The following is a 20,337-nucleotide window of genomic DNA, read 5'->3' as shown; positions in this document are numbered from 1 at the left end:
AATGCCGATCGATAACAAAGTTTGCACGTTAGTCTATATAATACCGCAGCACTGCTTTAATTATGTTGTTCGTGTGCGATGGTGGATAACAATGCACGCAACACGCTACTGGTATTTCTTCTTTACTTTTTATTTATGTTCTTGTTTTTTTACAAATCCGGTCAAGTTTGTTATCGTCTATAATATAAATGACACCGCGATGCGGGGGAAGATTAAAAGTGTTGTTGTGTTTTCTTACATTTGAAGTAACCGTAGCAGTTCCGCCTGACAGGTCGAGTAGGGCCTACATTGATTTATAGATAAGACTACAGAAACAGAATACTAAACAGAACCTTTTCAGTTCCTCTTTTCAAATTTACTACTCCCATTTTGGCGTGTTAGATCTTAATTTCGGTTCCGCCCGCTTTCTGAAGTGCCACGTCCGCCCTGTTTGTAACCAAACAATGCCCTTTTTGACTTTTATGCAGATCTAGTTCGTTCGGGGGTGTATATATATATATATATACAGTATATAAGCATATTGGGCGTTTTACGTTAGCGAAACGCAATTGGATCGGCATTCTCGCTTTAGTTACAATTATGCTTCTCTCGTTCATAAGATTTTATAGTTTGTATGTATTTATTTTTTAATATGCAGCACTAGATAGTCCCTATTATACAGGCTGTGCCATTAACCATTCTACCCCCATTAACGAACGAATCCCTCTAACTATCCCATTCCCCGGTGAAGGTTATGTCTTTTTAACATTCTCCCATACTGACACACAGCTTGAGGGGACAGAAGACTTGGAAAGATACAGATTGAATCTGGATTACTACAGAATTGTTTACATCGAAGACGAAGACGAAGAAACCGAGAGCCCGAAAACGCTGCGTGTGACGTCACGATTCCAAATGTACGGCAGCACGCTGTGTATCGAAGATAGCGATTGGGAGTTGTGTAGTGACTGCGACAACGAGTTTTCTCATTACGAGAAGCGGAATTGTCAAATTACAGCTATAAATCTCTCCAAGAACCACTTAGAAGCAAGTCTATTGTTTAATGGCGCCGCCGCCAACCGGTTTCACTCTCGTATCGAGTCTTACTCGTCGAAGGAAAACGGAAGTAATAGCGCTCTTTCACTTACAAATGCGCGGGAAATGAAAGGTATCGAATTAATCAGACCAGATCAGGAAATAAGAGTAGCTGCGAGCGAAGGGAGTAGTCCGTCGAACGTCCTAAATTCGGATGAGAATAGGGCTATTATAGAACAAAGTCGGCAGCTATTGGCCGGAAATCTTAACCAAACGACCTGTAACGTGGGATCTATATTGCCATCTGACGAAGCTAACGTAAATAATGACGAAGAGATGACAAAGAATGAGGAGGCACTGCCCTTTGTTGTTAGTCACGGATTGGACCAAGCCAATAGCGTGTCCGTGGCGTGTAGAGGGGAAAACGACGTTGTGATGTGTGAACAGAGCCCAGTGGAGAGCAGTACACGTGAGGTCGACAGACTTAACTCTGGGGAAGCCTGTTATGAACTACAAAAACGATTGAATGCCACATGGGAAACTGCAGCTGTTATGGAAGTTGTTAAACATTCTAGGAAGACTTGTGGGTCATGGGAAGATTCAAAACAAGATCTAGAAATACAGTCTGGTGGAGAGGAGTTGGATAAGCCTGAGTCAGACACTGATTCTCAGGACACTGTTATAGAGAGTGAATCTTATGGCCGTATGAGGAGTCTAGCTCTCAGAGAAAAAATTCTTCAGGCTAATGAGGAATTGATGAAAATGGATAATTATCAAGATGAAGATTCTAAATTTAAAATGGAAGATGTTACAGAAGAAACCTGGTCATTTCCTTTGGGGTGTGAATCTACTTCCCGTGAAAAGGAAAACGTAAACGACGGTGTAATGAACTCTATGCATGAGTTGATTAGTTGTGTAAAGGCAGAAAACTGTGAAAAAAGTTGGCATTTTAGCAATGATGATTTTCGAATTGTAGAAGCAGACAATTTAGAAGTGGATCGTTTTAATGATGAGTTTTGTGGAGTTTCTGACTCATTAGCAAGTGAACCAAAGTTGCCATATGAAAACAAAGAACAGGTTATTATTTCAACAACTATCACTGAAGTAGAACAGTCATTAGATCAGCATGCTGTTGAAAGTTTACAAGGAAATAATGAACAAGAAATAAATGCTGCATTTTGTACAAAATCAAGTGAGAGTAACAGTGAAGAAGATGTGTTTCTCACAGATTCATCTTCAGATGAATTTACATATAGTTCCTATGCATACAGTAATTATGATTGTCATCCACTGCCACATATTTTACACACAATTACAGAGGAGAGCTGTGAAGAAAGTGAGAAATGTTCTCCACACATTGTAACTACTAGTAATTTAAAGAGATTAAAAGATGATAATTTAGAAGATCCAAAATTATTGTTAACAGCAAGGAAAGGTGAACAGGATTTAGATGGAATTGATACCAATTCAGAAACCTCTGAATCAACTTATAATGAAAATAACAATAATAATAATAATAATAATAGGAGTAGAGAAAATCTTAAAACTATGGCAATTTCTAGACTAGAAAAATATTTTTCTTCAGGATTATCAGAAGCTGGCCATTTCTGCTATCCTGATGATTCAGAATTAACTGACGAGAGTGGAGGTGTCAGTAGTGATGATGAAACTTCTATAAATAAAAGGACACGCACAGATTCAGTTAGTTCAATAGGAACAGAATTGTCTGAAGGTGAATTCTGTAATCAAAATTTACTTCAAAACCCTACAGAAATGCCCTATAAAGAGACATTATCAGATAATGAAGTGACAGAAAAAAATAAATTGGATAAAGCTCTAAATAATCCTCCAAATAAGTTAACGTGTTTGCCAGAACAGAAGAAATTAATTATCGAGAAAGAAACAAATCAGATTAACAAGACAGAATTACCAGTTAATTTTTTAAGTACAGGTAATCATTTTAATTATGAAAAAGAAGAAATTTTAAATGATGTTCAAACTTTATTTAAAGAACTGTTTGAAAATGAAACTAATCAAGTAACTAATTCATTGATAACAGATTATAAATATCAAAAGAATGTTAATAGAAATTTAAGTTCTAGTATGCTTAATAAATCTTATGAAACTAACTTAGATGATGAAAAATATAAATCAGATGTTATGAACAGATCTAATAATTGTGTAGCAAAATTTAATTCTACAAAATTAATTGGAAATTTATCTGAAAATGATTCTTTAAACTGTAATAACAATGGTTTAGATAACTGGAAATTGTTAGAATTACAAATTGCAAAGTTAATGCAGACAGTATCTCCTCTATCCTTATCAGCTGAAGAACCAAGTAGTAGTAGCTGTAGTAGCACTATTGGAAGTAATAACAGTGATTATGGTAGTGATACATTAGAATCAGAAGAAGAATTAACAGATGCAGAAAATAACCTCTCTGGCTACAAAAATTCATTGCTGCATTCTGAATTTGATTCAAATAAAACAGCACTTCAAAATAATTTAATGGGTTTGACGGAATTTAATAATGAGTCTACAATCTCAGAAGAAACTCTGTACATATGTAAACAACTGATGGCATCCTTGAAGAAAATAACTTCAGAATCAATATTTGATTCTAGTGGAAATAGCCAAACTCAAGAAAGTGATATGATTCATGCTAGACAATACATTAAAAATCAAATAATAGCTCTTATGCATACTGTTAGCGTTAGTCGAAATAATTCTCCTTTAAGAGAAAGGCGAGAGCGTCAACTTTTGAAAAATGTTGAGATGTTGAACAATCCTAGCGACACTCAAGATAGTTCTGATGTAGAATGTTCTAAACCTGTAGAAAGAAAGAGTTCCATCAAGAGCAAAACACCTTCTGAATCTGGATCAGAAACAACAGTATCAGCTAGTATCAGCATTCCTAGTTTTGATGATTCAGACAATACTCCTACTGAATCAGAAATTTCTCATGAAATGGATGAACTGTTTGCCCTTTTAGAAAGTTCAAATGGTAACTTACCTGAATCACTTGTTATGAAATCTCACATAAACTCAGAAATTTCTACAATAGAAGAAGATATATCATTTAGCAGCAGTGATACTTTGGTAAATTCTAGGAATAAGTCAATGGCTTTAACAGAACAATTGATTTTAGAAAGGGATCATACAAATAGTGAGAAGTGCAATAATTTTTTATTATATCTGGATAGTAATTATGATCCAAATGAATACTCAAAAAATCAAGTTCCTATATGGAGGGATAACATGTGCAATAGTCTTAAATCACAAGAGAATAAGCATCAAAATATTGAAGTTACCTTTATTAGTTCTGCAAATGCAAATAGTGATACTTCTGAACAAGATAATAAGTTTGATTATTTATCAAAAACTGAAGAAACAAATAAAATAAGATCTTCCAATATGGATTCTTGTTCAAATATTTTCACTGCCAATATATCTAGACAATCATCATCCAATTATACTTTTATACCAGAAAAATCATCCAGTATTCAAATTAGTGTTCCTACAGATAGAGTAGAAAGTGTTGAGAGTATTGATGCTCTAGAAGAAAATAGTGATGCATCATATGATATTAGCAGGCAGTCTTTTGAATCTGTGAGAGAGATGCCTATGAGTGAAACACATGAAATTAAACAATGTACCAGGATTTCTGTTTCACTTAATAGTAAAGAAAAAGCATGTAGTGAAAATGATTTATTATCTGTAAATTATAGAATAGCTAAAAAGAATGCAAAAGTGTTAGCAACAAAATCCACTGGAAATATATCAGAACTAGAGACAGGAAGTAACAAAAGTGCATTTCGTGACACTGGTTATTATTCTTTTAAATCTTCAGAAGAAAGTATTTTAAGTCTTGATGATCTGCCTAACAGTCCAACATCATCCACTTCTCTCACATTTTATAGATCACTCACATCTACTGAAGCCATTCCTGAAGTAGATGAAGAATCTTCCACTTCCAAATCAATGCCATCTATGTCATTAAGTTCTGGTAATATTCCAAGAGAAGTTTGTAGCTCCTCATCCAGTAAGTCCAGCACACTCCCACTAAGCATTCGTGCAAAGCTTTACATGCCTCCCGCAACTCGACCCCGACCTTTCACTTCATCATTCTTTTCAACATCAGGAGTTCTTAGAAAATTGACTGCACTTAGAGGTACTTAATTTTTTTTTTTATACTTAATAATTAAGTTATATATTATCATCAACTTTTAAAACATTATTCCCTGATTTGTTAATGGTTTATCCCAATTTCCTTTAAACTGTTAGATAATTTCCTGTACTAAAGGGCAAGTTTAGTGATATAGTCATTATCTCAGTTTAACACAGACTGTAGAAAGTAACATATTGATTAAGCTGTCTTAGCAACAAAATGCAACCTAAGGATTGTATCAACCAAAATACAGTTTCAAATTTTAATTGGTTTCTTTTTTGCTGTCCTTGTTTGATGCTTATTAACAGAAAAAAAAATGCAGGTAATTTTTTAGAACTGAAAATAACAGTAATAATCAAAGTCTGATTGATATGAAAAAATAAAATTTATTTTGAAAAGTTTGAATTTTAACTTAGATATATGTTGTATATATGTAGATATATATAACTTAGATTTATTCAACAACATTTATATATTTAAGCAAAAAGAAATTGAACAGTAAATAATTATTTAAATAATAATTAAAAATATCAATTTAATAGTAAGTATATATCTAATTTAATGTTTTTATGCAATTTATTTTTTGATCATTATTAAACTTATCCAAAGAGATGTCAAATTTTTTATTAAGTTTCTTCTTAAAGGGATAAAAATAGCATTATTGATTAGTATATATATAGTTAACAGGCCAAATAAATGAGTGTTGTCAGTTTTTATTAAAAAATAATCGAATTAAAGATGTCAAAAGCAAGATTAAGTTAATTTTTTTTATGGAAACTCACACATATGTATGTATGCATGTATATATAAATATATATTTTTTTAAAATAAGTAAATATATAAAGTATTTGTTATATTACATTGCCATCAGTATTTGTTACTCATAAAATTCTATTATTATTGTTAATGTTTTAAATCATTGAAACAATGACATAATTATTCTCAATTTTAGATGAAAGTAGTCTATCACATAGACCATCTCCACATGGAAGATTAAGAGCAAGGGGAAGATCATCATCTGGTGGTAGTGATGATTGTAAGCAAGAAAATGTCAACCTTCCTCAAATATCAGTCTGTGATTATGCAAAGGTAATTTTATACTTGGTAGAGATGACATAGTTTATTTTGTTAGCATAACTGATAAATTTTAAAATTTAAGAATACATCAAGGCAAAATAATGGTGCAAGTTCTGATAAAGATAGTATTGGCATTCAAGATGATGATGTTGATCAAGTATTCAGCTATCATAGTAAGAGTCAACTTTCTCTGTCTTCATTTGTGGTAAGACAATAAAAAAAATCATTTTTAAAAGTTTTGGCTTATATATTTTAAAAATTTCTTACAAATATTGTTTACTTGCCCAGGCAAGAAGTGAGAGTATGACTAGTGTATACAGTGCAGCTGGAGGAGGGCGATATGGAACAGTAGTGGTCAGTGGAGAAGTTTTATTTGGGTTGAATTACAATTATAAGGCTTCGTGTCTAGAAGTACATGTAAAAGAATGCCGCAACATAGCTGCTGTTGACACAAAGAAAAACAGATCTGACCCGTGAGTTTGACATTACAGTACTCTTATTATAATAATTATTTTAATCTATAAAATTATATAAGAAATGATCCTTGATATACAGTAGNCGAAAGGTAAAAGAACACTTCGCTATAATTATGCAAAACAATAATGTTAATTTAAATACCGGAATGTTAACAGCCGAATGCTGGGAATTTTTTGTTAACCATATAAGTGGCTCTTCAATGAGTTGACTGTTAGAACGTAGATTTTGTGCTGTAAGCCCCACTGAAGAGGCCGTAGGCAAAATGCATTTGGGAAGCTTGTTAGTAATAATGTAAATAAAAGTTTTTTCTCTGCAGATTATTATCTTTTTTATATCTTTTTAAACTCTTCTTTTAAAAAATTTTATAGTCATTATTGGTTTATTTTTTGAAAATTGAAGTTTTATATTATCCAAAAACCAGAAGGGAAAGAAAAATATAATTTTTTCGTAATTTTACATTTTATGTAAGAAGAAAACAAAAGAAAAATTTTTTTATTTTCTTAACTTTTCTGATGATAAATTGTTTACAGTGCCCCATGTAAATTTGGTTCCTCTCACTTGAAATGATATGAATGAATTCAGATAAAGTTTCTAGCAAGTCTCCTTGTGTATCATGCACCTTTGTATATGCATAATCATGTTCAGATTGATCTTATATTAAATACTGATATATACACAGCTTTAGTGCTTCTGAGTATGCTTTCCTTCAGTTTGCTTCTATTTCTGGATTTGTATTATATACTTTCTCTTTTAAATATCCTTTATAAAATTTACATCACAAATGTTTCATCATCTCAGTTGGACTGATTTTAAGTGGGACACTCTGTATTTATGTTTTGTTATAATGACAAATTTGTAAACTTTATGGTGACATAATGATAGAATTATGCACTAAAGTTACACTTATTTTCATTCAATTACATTCTCTATTTATAACTTGTGTCATGTTTGTGTTAAATTTACTTTGCTATTACAGTATTTACACAATATTTCTAATATAAAAACTTCCTATCTACTCATTTGTTAGTCTTAAATGTACTTGCTTATTTAATTAAAAATATCAAACTAATCTGAAGTTGTATATTCAATCAAAACCCTTAAGTTCATCCATATAATTTTACAACTTTAGATTGCAATACTTTATCTACACTTTTCTTTTTGTTCTCTATTTCTACTATCCTTTTTATTGACCATTCACTTGATAGAGCAGTAAGGAAATATTATAGGAAACAAACACATCAGAAATTAATATCATCCCTAACAAGATAATTTGTTTTGATATATAAATGTGCAAACAGAAAATATTTGTGCTGAGAAAGTCCCAAAATCTGTTTATAATGTTGGAAACAGAATAACAATGAATCAATAATAGAATGTTTTGAATTTTTTTACAAAAATTTAAANGACAAAGATTGAAGCGCCACAGCACTGGCGAAAATTTAAATTTGCCGACTGGAATTCTTTTGAATGATTGACATTTCAGATGATTGACTTTCGGAAAATCGACGCTCTACTGTATTTATCAATCTTTTAATTGTTACATGATTGGTTTTGATTTAGTTATGTTATCTCTTATGCAATAAATAACATTAGATATGATTCAGATCTTGATCCATCATACTGTATTTAAGTTAAATTTTCTTGATAGTGGTTATCTTGTTGTTAAAAATAATCATTTGATATACTCTTATCTATTAATTTTAACATTGGAACATATATAAAAACTGTAACAATCATTTTTTGTTTATTATTATTAATTTGTTTTTATAACAACTTTGATTTGCATCTAATACTATAAAGTAATTGCATAATACACTAGTAAGATGAGTTAATCAATTGAGATAACATCTCAAATATCTGTATCAGTATTTATCTGTAAACTTTTAACAAGACAATAACATCATCACAAAACTAAATTAAACGTTTAAAAACAAATAAGAAGACATAATTTAAAGCTGCTTTATTTCTCATTTTACTTTCATGGCTCTGTTATATATAACAGAGGGAAAGAATGGTTATTGATAAAAAATGATCTCCCAAGATTTTTACATTTTTTGGATTTAGAACCTTGAAATATCAAGAAATGCAAAAAAATTTTGTGGGTTTTTTTTTTCTGTATGTATTGATGTTAGTATGTGGGTGGGAATGACTTTGTTCACCCTCTTTGAAGCTTAATAACTCCAGTGCTTTTTGTGCTATTAAATTTTGGTAGTCAAAGGTTGGCGGGATGGGGAAATAAAGGGGATTGTTTGCCATATATCCAGTAGGGTCAGACTTAATGACAATTTTACTCATTATTAACATTTGCAATTTTTTATAAAATCCATTTTTATCGTCAAAATTAAACTTTTTAATAATGAAACATCATAACAGATAGTGCCACGTGCACAATAAGTGCTGCCGGGTATAGTTAAGCAACTTATTACTGGATTTTTTTTCTATTATCTTGTTATTTAATTATCAAACTTTGATATTAAAAAGTTTCTATAATCATTATTAAATTCTGAATTTTTTAATAGCTATACCAAAGTTTATTTATTGCCGGATAGAACAAAGAGTGGTAAAAGAAAAACTAAGGTGAAGAAACATACATTAAATCCAAATTTTGATGAAGTTTTAAAGGTAAATTTGAAATTTTCAGAAAATCAATTGATATTTTTAATGAACTTTTCTAATTTATATTATAATTAATAATGTGATTTATATATAGTTTCCAATGACAATCAGTGAACTTGAAACACGCACATTATGGCTTTCTATCTGGCACAGTGATATGTTTGGAAGAAATGATTTCTTAGGTGAAGTAATGTTACCTCTAGGTTATGAAGTTTTTGACAATCCTGGTTTAAGATGGTATCCTCTTCAAGAGAGAGTTAGTATTTTACAAATATATTTAAACTTACTAATTAAATTACTAAAGTTTATTATATCATTACAGTTGGAATCATTAGATTCTCCAATTAGTTATAAAGGAGACTTAAACCTTGCTCTTAAATATGTTCCATTTGATGTTACCACACAAAAACCAAGCAAACGTTCTGGAAGGCCTGCGAAAGGATCATTACATGTTCTGGTCAAAGAAGCAAGAAATTTAATGGCAGTTCGTTCTAATGGAACATCAGATCCATTTTGTAAAAGGTATTTAGTCCGTGGAAAAATATATATATAAATTTTTATTTCTAAGTAGGAACTGAAAGTGATTTTAAAATATTTATTTATTACTTTTTCTAGTTATTTGCTACCAGATAAAAGCAAATCAGGAAAACAAAAAACCCATGTGATAAAGAAAACATGCAATCCAAAATGGAATCATACTTTTGTATACGATGATGTGTCTATTGAAGATCTTCATGACAGATGTCTAGAACTGACAATTTGGGATTATGACAAAATCACCAGTAATGATTTTCTTGGAGGAGTGAGGCTGAATCTTGGAACAGGTAACAAATTTATACAATTCATCAAATATATTTTTAGGATATAAATGAATTTATTATAATTTTTAATAGGTAAATATGAAGGTCGAGATGTTGAATGGATGGATTCTCAAGGAGAAGAAATAATTGTTTGGCGTTCAGTATTAGAGAAACCAAATATGTGGATAGACTGTTCACTTCTATTACGTTCTTCGATGCAATCTCGAAGAACATTATGATTGTCAATATAATATAAAACATTCCATCTCAATTAAATCATCATTAATTCTACCAGATCTCTTTTACAATTTTAATGGAAAATTATAGACTAGAAGTCCTTTACAAAAAGTGAAGGAAAAAAAATCAAAAGTCATTTTCTCGTGTTAATATCAAAATTCATATCTTTTACCTAGCATAATATCATTATTTAATTTTTTAAACAATACATATTACATTAAAGAATATTTTTTGTATGCCAAGTAAGATCATGCCATCTAAAAGATTTTTTAGATTTACTATGGAATCATTTTGTTTTCACATTGTGCTTAAAATTTTGATAAGCTTCAAAGATATCTAATTTAAAGATCATGAATATTAAACATTTCTATAATTTAAAGGTTTGCAATTTTGCATGAACAGTACAAATATTATTAACTAATTCTCAAAATAATTGATACTTAAGGTATCAAACATGATAAAAAAAAAATACTTTAAATCTTTTGATCTCTAGCTCATGCATACTGTGTGTGTATGTTCAGTATTATTTTTGAAGCAATTTGGAAAGAATGCCATCCAATATTAATCCTGAAAGATATTTTGCGAGATGGATACAATTTTTTGCACTTGTAAACAGGAGTAAATTGATGCCATTTCCCACCGGCCACATTAATTTGTATGGGAATAAAATAAGTGACCATATCACTAGTTAGATTGTGGTTAAATGTTGTACATACACACACATTCTATGCATGTTGTTTATGTTCCTAAGTAAAGAATAAACACGTAACTTGTGTCGTTCTACAGTCTAAAGATAACATATCACAAAAATTTCAGTGGTGCCTTTTTACTGTATGATTCTGGATATTCTGTACAAAAGATAACTAAAATAATATCACAAGTATTAAAATTTTTTTATTCTTTGTCTTCCATTCCAATCATTAATGCACCAAACTATCATTTGTGATCGGACCAAATCTCGCACGATGGGAATAAGAGAGAGAGAGAGAGAGAGACGTTCCTCCAGGTGGCCAATGCGATTTGGCGATAATTTTCTCATTCTTTATTGTATGCCTTATATTATACATGTACTGTACAATGTTTTGAAAATATATTTACTTTTATTCTATGGAAAATTGCTGCTGGTTAGCAATTAAAATATTTAATATTCACAGGAATTTTGAGTATGTGTGATTTATTTAGAGCATTCATACACTTTTTCAGCTTCTATGAACTATATTTTAGTGATACATATAATAAATAACAAGTAATGCATATAAGTAATGCATACAGGAACTTATAATACAGTAGCTAAAGTGTAATATTGACACAATTGGAATTAACATACTAAGTAAGGAATACAACTTATAAGTCTGGATTTATTTCAGATTTAATTGTACTTCATTAATAATGCACATCTACAGACGTGTTGATATAATATCCTGTGTTATTAATTAGCTATTATTATTAGTTATAAATGATCGAGATTTTATTATATCAGCACCGATTATGAATAAATTATTAAAATAAAGTGAGAAAACACTATTTTATGAGTGCATCGTTATTTGGAACGATAATAGAAATTATTAAACAATTTTAATCCAAGTAAAAATTATTAATGTATTTAAAATGTACTGTGCATTTAACTGAAAAATAAGGGTTTGATTGATAAAAATGAAATGACGCCAATTTTTAAGCAATCGTATCTTTAATTTTAGTAGGAAACCAAAAAAAGTAATTTTTAAGTTCCAGTTCAATTAGTGTTGGTAGATTTTTTTAATGCAGTAAACTAGATAGGCAGAAAATTGTCTAAATGGTGTAACAAATTTATAAAATTGCAGGACGTTGTTTCACATTAAACGTAATAAGTCTGAAGAATGGGGAAAAAATTCGGAAATTATAGATGGTTACCGTGTAATCGCGATTAACTTCGTGTAAAAACTAAGTTAAAAAATAGCATATCGAATTAAAAATTTTTTTTTCGTTTTAAAATTCATAGGAAGATCAGATAAAAGTTCCTATAAATATTCAAAAGACTAACAGGAAATGTTAAAAACGCGTTCGTGACGCGAAATTTATCACGCCGATGGTTTTACTCTTTTTATTTATTTGTTTTTAAGAAAATTTTAAAGGCGGAGAAAATCGAGAGAGCGAAAATATCCGACATCTGGCAAAGTTGTGCTTTAGTCAGAGTCTCTCACTCTCCCTTCAGTGAAGTTAGCCGGAGGGGTCTCAACAGGACGGGGTCACATTGCCTCACACGCTACTACCCACCTGTCTGCCTTCTTAAAGAGGATAAAAATGGCGTTTTCTAACTACTACACAGGTGATAGTCGATAAAGTTAAGTCGACCGGAGAGATGCCAGACGTGGTTAAGACCAAAATCGAAAGGAACAGGGATGTTTTAGAAGATAGAACCAGTGCTAGATTAATATCTGTTATCCAACAACTAGCTTATGTAGTGTACATTGCCGAACGCGTGTTCGCTGGTATCTGTTTAGAGTGCAAAGACATCAACAGGCGTACTGATAGGTTGAGAAGGAAAATACAAGAATGCAACGAGTACAGCAAGTCTATCAACGCTAAAACCGTTCCAGTCCGTAAGTTTATATACCTTTTTTTCGATTATAAGTGTAAATTATATATAAATCAACGCTATAATGATTAGAAAGAATGCTATTATAATAACAAAACTAGTTGGGAATGCGTTTTACAAAAAATTAAATAGTTGGGATGCCGATAAAGTGAATTTAACACTAAGGTATATTTAAGTGCTGTTTTAAAATATCTTTTAAGTCAAAGTTTGAATTAAAGATAAATAGTTCCGTTTTCTAGAATAGATTTGAAAATAATACGAATTTTTTTTTATTTTTTATTTCCGTGTTAAAACTTTGGTTTAAATTACAGCATCGACCTTGTGTAGTACTAGTAGATTAACAACTCTATTTAGTTTCTCAGGTAATGGGACAGGTGTAAAGTTTTGAATAGAAACTTGAATCAAACTCGTCTCGGATGGGGAATTATAAAGGAAAGGAATCGGATTGTCTTTATAATAAAATTTTATTAACTGTTTCCTTTGTTATAACGAAGACGACGACAAAGAAGATTGGTGTACAGTCGAAAAGCACGTGACCTACTTGCACACTTGTAGCATTAAATCACGTTTCCCGTCTGGATCGTGAGCGGCGTTAAAAATATTATTAGTTTATTAAATAATTCTCGAAATATAAAGTATTTTTAACCGAATTCAAACGACAACAACAAAAATCTGGATTTAAACTGGTTTAGGGTGAGGTTAATCGATGGCAGTTATTCCGTAAAACTGACAAATATGTGGTATTTGTAAGTTCGCTGGCCATCTGTCGTTTTGGAACACGTGATAATGGTAATAATGGGAATGTATGCGATGTCCCGTTCCCACTGGCGCTCCTCTTACTCGCGGCAGATCACGCTCTTCGTCACGCGCTGCGAATCACCCATTCTGTAAAAATTAATTCTTAAAATGGTTATTATCCGATTTCAAGGTTTCTCTCAATTTTTAATAATGTGTCATATGATTTTTTTGTATGTGTAAAAAAACATTTTGACCTTTTTCATGAAAGCAGTTAACCCACTTTTGTATTTTTTTTCTGTTTTTTATTACGTAACATAAACGTTAACCTTGTTAGATTGTATGACTGTGCAGTTTAATTTGATGATTTGTATTTTTCTAGCCGTTGGGGATCTGACGGGGACGAGGTTGGATCAGCATTTTCGGACCGTCTATCCGGAGGAGCAGAATTTTTTCGCCCCACCTTCCAGATCCGAGCACATTCAAACTCTCTATCGTGGAGCCGACAGTGTTCCCAGTCATTTTAGGAAGCTAGAAGATGAGTTTGGTGCCGGTTCTTCTCTGCTGGCAGATGAAGCAAAGGACGACACCAAACAGGATGGTGTAAGTCTGTTTTTGTCGGGAAATGTGCTGGCAATTGATATGATGAGTAGTGATTTATTGTGTCTGTATTACTTAGTTAACAACAATACTTTCCACCCGATTAAAGAATTAAAGATGGGTGAAACTAATATAAAACGTAATAAAATGAAATCAAATAATTTAAGCTCAATTCTGATGTCAAACTTTAACAAGTTACTAGTTAAGCCAATAAATTTTGGTAAATTAAAGTTTGATATTTGATCTAAATTATTTCAATAGCTACACAAATTAAACAAGTCTTGCTTAGAATTAAAAACTATTCAAATAAGTTCAAATTCAAATTAAAAACTATTCAAATAATAATTACAAAATAAATGTAATTATATAAATAATAATTACAAAATAAAATTAATGGATAATAAAACAGTATTCATTCATTAAATTTATAATTTAGTTTTTTATTTTTGTCTTTTTTTTTTTCCAGAAGAAGAAAGGCAAAGATATTATATATAATAAAAGATCACGGGATGTGGGAAGCCATCGACAGAAACAAATTTCTTCGTTAGATTGTCCATCCAGTCTTGTTCCAATTGATGTCTCCGGTTCCAATTTTCAAAAGATGTCAACTTTTAGACGATCTCTCATTCATGTAAGCAACTATTTTTTTTTATGGTATGTTTATGTCTCAGAAAATATTTATTTTGCTTTATTCTTACAGTTTGATTTCCTCATTAAGAGAAAAAAGAAACGAAAAAATAAAAGAAACATTATTATCATTAATCAGGAAAATAATGTAATAGGAGACAATAATAAACCAAGTTTGAATTTGGAATTAAATACCGAGCATAATAGCTGTAAAGGCAAGAATGAGGAGCAATCAAACAAAACTGTAAAGACTAATCAAGATATTAAAAAAGTAAAAACCAGTCTAGAATTAAGTAGCTTGAAGACGGCTTCAAGTAACCTGACCAACAAACTGGGTATGAGAAAAGGACGCAGTTTTCTGCCGATATCAACCCTGTCTGCGGCAATGACCGTTGCGGTAAAGCTGAGAGAGACTTCGACGACCAAGAGTGCCGAGCACTCAGGAAATGAAGATTTGGATGCAGAAACCTCTAATGGTATTTGTTTACGCCATTTTAAAAATTCCTCAAAAAGTTCTCTGGGAAGAGATTCTGTGTCTTCAGAAACTCAAACTGATAGGTTAGTTTATTTTTTACAATTATAATAATGATTAAGAGAAGACAAATTTTAAATATTCTACATAATATTAAACAATTTTCTGTGCTTACCTTTTGTAGATCTCAAGATGGAACATTGACTGGTTACACATCAGATGATTCTGCTGCTACTGCTACTTTAACAAGCCAAAAAAGATCAATAACTTCAAAAAATTCCAGTTGTGGCACAGATAACAGCAACAACAACTTGGATACACTGGCTTCTGGGAATGATTCAAATTATTATAAGAATTATTCGAGAGACCAAACTATTAGTGAATCTGGAGATTCTTTAAAAAGTTTCCATGCAGGTTGGACAACTAACAGAACATCGTCAGAAAGTAACAGTTTGAACAGTTTTGGCTCGACAAAAACATATGGATCCTGCAGTTCTTTGGACACAATAGGTAATAACAGCATCAACAGCTTATTATCACAAAGTGCTACGGAAATATCATCTGATTCAACGAGTTTATTTGGAATAACAAAACTTCCACCTCTTCCTCCGCTACGAGTTTCTAGTATAAAGAGAGAACAAAGTGAAGAATATAATCAAAAATCATCTAATATTTATGATACTCCCCAAGATATACATAAAAATGCAAGAGATGATAAACCCAACAGAAATTATGAAAATTATTATCTTTCACCCATTGTAAATAACTACCAGAATGGCTTAAGTGATTCATTTCACAAAGTTGTAAATGATTATAAGCCATCGTTATCATCATTTTTATCTAATAAAAAGTTAATGAATGCAGATCATACAGAAAAGAATAGTGAACATAGAAAAAACAATATAAACAACTATGCTTCTGAAGATGCAACTAATCACATAATTCAACACAAAGTGCCTTTATATGAAGAAAATTCTAAAGTTCCTTTAAAATATGTTCATCATGTCACTGTTACACCAATTGTTAGAAGTAATCAGAATAAAACATTAATTGGTGGAAGTGTTAGTCACTCTGATTTAAAAACAAGAAACTATGGTAATTTCCGATCCCTGAATTTCCCAAAATCAAAATTATACCCAAAAGGAAGAATTATTTTCAGTTCAAATTCATTAGGAAGACGAAGGGATGGTCATCCAATGAATTACTTATCATCAACGTCTTGTGCTCCTGAACATAAATTTGCTACTTTACCATTTCGGCATTCCACCTCACCCATGTCTTCTTATGGTGCTTATGTAAAATTGAATCCCGATGGAAAAGTTAACTATTGTAATACGGTGCCACGTATAAGACATGTATCACAAAATCATTCCAACTCTATAATTTCTAATGCAAACAACAATTCAATTCATCAAGAAAATAAATCAAAAGATATTAATGATAATTCTGATTATTATCACTCACAATTAATTGTAAAAACTTCACCTGCAAATCATGCACTTCAAGCAACAAACTTCTATCAACTAAATTACACAAATAAAAATTTTTTATTGAACAGTGACAAAAATCAATCAATGTCTCCAGAAAACCTATTTGCAGTTATCCACAGTAGCAAAAAACGTCATAATATTAAAACAGATACAGATATATCTCCATCAAACAATTTAATACCTAAAAAGGGTGGCCATGTTAAAACTGGATGTCACAATTCTGAAAACACAATCATCAATAGAACTAATCAAATGAATGAACCTACTAGTGTACAAAATAGCATGCACAATGGAATTCTAAATCCATCGAAATCAACAAGTATACAGAAATTCAAAATGCTTCTGCTGCAGACGAATAACAATCTCCAAACCAGCCGCCACAAATCTGCTGTTGAACAATTAAAAACTTTACCTTGGTACCATAAACCAAGTGAATACAGTTCCACCATTTCATCCTTAGACTGTGCTACTCCTCTGTTCCAAAATCAAATGACGCATGTCTCTTCTTCTACGATGCCATTTAGGAGAAATTCAAGAATGAGAGCTTCATTGCCCAATCATCATATATGTCCTCCCATCTGGGAAGACCACTTAGAAGAATCAGAAATTGTTAATTGTAAAAAATATCTAAACTGCTTGCAGTCAGAATTGTCTCATAACAGGACCGAAGAAGGCAAAAAGAATCCATGGATTCCACCACACAGTGCCAGTGCATGGGTTTGATCTTTTTGTTAATTAACTTATTGATAAATTTTTCTAATGAATGTAAAAACTTCTAAATGTTTGAAAAATTATCAAATTCATTTTACGATGTTACAAGTTAAATTTTTGTTTGTTGAAATTGTTTGTTGTATTATGGATTCAAAAATCATAAAATAATTGTGCATATTAAAATGCAATTGTAATTTGAATGTATGACATCAATAAGAATGGATGCAATTCAGATAATTAAACAGTAGTTATATTAGAAAAGAAGTTATAATAGTTTATAGATTCTTTTTAAATATATATTTATATACAAGTTTCAAAAACTGTCATCTCTCTTTTTGTGTGATATTGCTGAATTCTCTATCATGTTATAACTCAGAGAAATGGAAGTTTCTAGTGTATATCAACATACATAGCAGAAATGCATTTTTATATCTATAATCTGACAAATTATTAAAATAATCTTTTGTACATTTTCAAAACGTATTTGAACTTAGTTGCCAATTCTCATAGACTTGTTGGGAGATTCCTGAAATTTGGCAAAAATATTTAAATTGAAGCCTGTTCTTTCCATATTTACTCAGAAAAATTATCAACATTTTGGTTATTTATTATATCAGACTGAAGAATAGATGATATTGCTGAGAATAAAAAGATCAAATCTGAAATTGAAAACCCCTGGAACCAACTCTTCAGGAGATGGCAAGCTTAGTCTAAATACTGACAATGATGAACTTTTCAGAGAAGAAAAGAGAAAATTTTCAAAATCTTAAATTTTAATAGTGATTAGAATTTACAAATTAAAAAATTAAATAATTTAAAGTAAAATCAAACTATTAACAATAACTAAGTAATTAATTACATAAATGATTATAAGTTGAAACTTTTGTTAACAAAATAAAAATTTTTTTCAAAAAAGTTATAAAAATTCAATGGAGTTAGAAAATTTCTTCTTTTGTTTTCTTCTTACATAAAATGTAAAATTACGAAAAAATTATATTTTTCTTTCCCTTCTGACTTTTGGATAATATAAAACTTCAATTTTTCAAAAAAACAAGCCAATAATGACTATAAAATCTTTAAAAAACAGAGTTTAAAAAGGTATAAAAAAGAAAATAATCTGCAGAGAGAAAAAAATTTTTATTTACATCATTACTAACAAGCTTCCCAAATGCATTTCGCCTATGGCCTCTTCAGTGGGGCTTACAGCACAAAATCTACGTTCAAACAGTCAACTCATTGAAGAGCCACTTATACAGTTAACAAAAAACTCCCAGCATGCCGCTGTTAACATTCCGGTATTTAAATTAACATTATTGTTTTGCATAATTATAGCGAAGTGTTCTTTTACCTTTCGCTTTACAATATTTTTTTCCTTAAAAATTATTTTTAATTTATTAATATTAATCTGACAATTATTACTATTACAATGTTGGAAGACAGGAGAATTACTCATTTTCAACCTTACGGCAGCCAAATGTTCCGACAGTCTGATCCTTAATCTTCGTTTTGTTTCACCGACGTAAAAACTAGGATTGTTACACGTGCATTCTATCCGATAAACAACACCTTCTTCTTCTAATATATCTTTAGCATTATTTCTGATGATCATCATATTTGATAACCTGTTATTTAAGGATGGAGCCAATCTAATTAATTTATGATTAAAGAAGTTATTATATTTTTCATAAATACCTTTTATATACGGAAATGATACATACTTTATTATTTCTTGACAACGTTTAACTTTAAACCTGTTTCTTAAAAATCTGTGGAACCAATCATTTAGTAATCTTTTTGGATATCCATTTAAGATGTATTTCTTATGTGTATCTTCAATTTCTTCTTTTCTTTTATCTATATTTGTTGTTCTAGAAAAAATCTTTGTTATTTCCATCAGGTATACATTATATTTTTGATTTAAAGGACAGTATGATCTATAATTAATTACTTTTCTCGTATTACACGGTTTTTCAAATTTACAGTATTCCAAATGATCTTCAAATCTTTTAATTGTTATATCTAAATAACTTAATTGATTATTTAATTCATGCTCTTGAGTAAATTTAATATTCAAATTAATTTTATTAGCTTGTTCCAAAATTTGTAAGTTTGTTGTTAGTGTACTATCGTACACTATTAAAATATCATCGACGTACCTTGCAAAAAACATAACTCCATTTAATGTTGAAAGAATCATGTCCACATCCAGCATATAAATTTCTGCTAATTTCGGTCCTATTACGGAGCCCATCGAAATACCTTCTGTTTGTCGATAAAAGTTCTTTTCCTTCACTGTAAAATAATTATTATCTAATGTGAAAGTAATTAAATCCTTTAAATAATCAGGAACACCATACTTACGTAAACTGCTCAAAATCATATCTTTAGTAATAGAAGGGTACATAGATGTTATATCCAAACTCATCAATTTATAATTAGACAAGATTACACCTTTTTGCAATTTTGTAATTAAATCATCAGCATTTTTAACTGCATATTTCGAAATTTGTATATCCTGTAATATCTTTTTAATAAAGATTTCTAAATTATATAATAATGTGAATCTAAAGTCTATGATTGGTCTACATTTATTTTGTTTATGTGTTTTAATTCTGACAGTTAATTTAGGAATTCTTACGTTTTCCTTTGAAAGTATTTCTTTACTTTGACTCGCCTGGATATGACCTTCTTTCACAAATTTCTTCAATTTTCTTGTTAATGTTCTTTGTATTTCA

The 20,337-nt window shown here is 30.5% G+C and overlaps 3 protein-coding genes across 5 annotated transcripts in view; 2 read left to right on the top strand and 1 right to left on the bottom strand.

Annotated features, from left to right (window-relative positions):
- LOC111617926 overlaps positions 1–11,549 on the top strand; it is a 46,052-nt gene extending 34,503 nt beyond the window's left edge. For all 3 annotated transcript variants that reach the window (XM_023359294.1, XM_023359293.1, XM_023359295.1), the window contains 9 exons: positions 638–5,188; positions 6,138–6,274; positions 6,345–6,467; positions 6,551–6,735; positions 9,259–9,361; positions 9,450–9,611; positions 9,678–9,877; positions 9,971–10,179; positions 10,249–11,549. In XM_023359294.1, the coding sequence (XP_023215062.1) occupies positions 638–5,188; positions 6,138–6,274; positions 6,345–6,467; positions 6,551–6,735; positions 9,259–9,361; positions 9,450–9,611; positions 9,678–9,877; positions 9,971–10,179; positions 10,249–10,394 (5,816 nt within the window). In that variant the 3' untranslated portion in view covers positions 10,395–11,549. The remainder of the gene's footprint in view (positions 1–637; positions 5,189–6,137; positions 6,275–6,344; positions 6,468–6,550; positions 6,736–9,258; positions 9,362–9,449; positions 9,612–9,677; positions 9,878–9,970; positions 10,180–10,248) is intronic.
- Positions 11,550–12,385: 836 nt separating this feature from the next.
- LOC111617925 (putative uncharacterized protein DDB_G0277255) lies at positions 12,386–18,342 on the top strand. The gene is made up of 5 exons (XM_023359292.1): positions 12,386–12,971; positions 14,085–14,305; positions 14,769–14,933; positions 15,003–15,487; positions 15,586–18,342. Exons 1-5 carry the CDS (start codon positions 12,731–12,733, stop codon positions 17,612–17,614), a joined length of 3,141 nt encoding a protein of 1,046 aa, XP_023215060.1. The 5' UTR covers positions 12,386–12,730; the 3' UTR covers positions 17,615–18,342.
- A 335-nt stretch (positions 18,343–18,677) lies between these two features.
- On the bottom strand, positions 18,678–20,330 carry LOC111617919. Its single transcript, XM_023359284.1, has 3 exons — positions 19,759–20,330; positions 19,321–19,470; positions 18,678–19,248 (listed from the first exon to the last, which is right to left on the bottom strand). Exons 1-3 carry the CDS (start codon positions 20,025–20,027, stop codon positions 18,831–18,833), a joined length of 837 nt encoding a protein of 278 aa, XP_023215052.1. The 5' UTR covers positions 20,028–20,330; the 3' UTR covers positions 18,678–18,830.
- Positions 20,331–20,337: the final 7 nt, after the last annotated feature.

This window comes from Centruroides sculpturatus, unplaced genomic scaffold (genome assembly GCF_000671375.1).
Source record: "Centruroides sculpturatus isolate CEXI.00-Female unplaced genomic scaffold, Cexi_2.0 scaffold57, whole genome shotgun sequence".
NCBI classification, from domain to species: Eukaryota; Metazoa; Arthropoda; class Arachnida; order Scorpiones; family Buthidae; genus Centruroides; species Centruroides sculpturatus.
The sequence above is the reverse complement of the archived record's forward strand: the minus strand, read 5'-3'. Positions and strand labels throughout refer to the sequence as shown.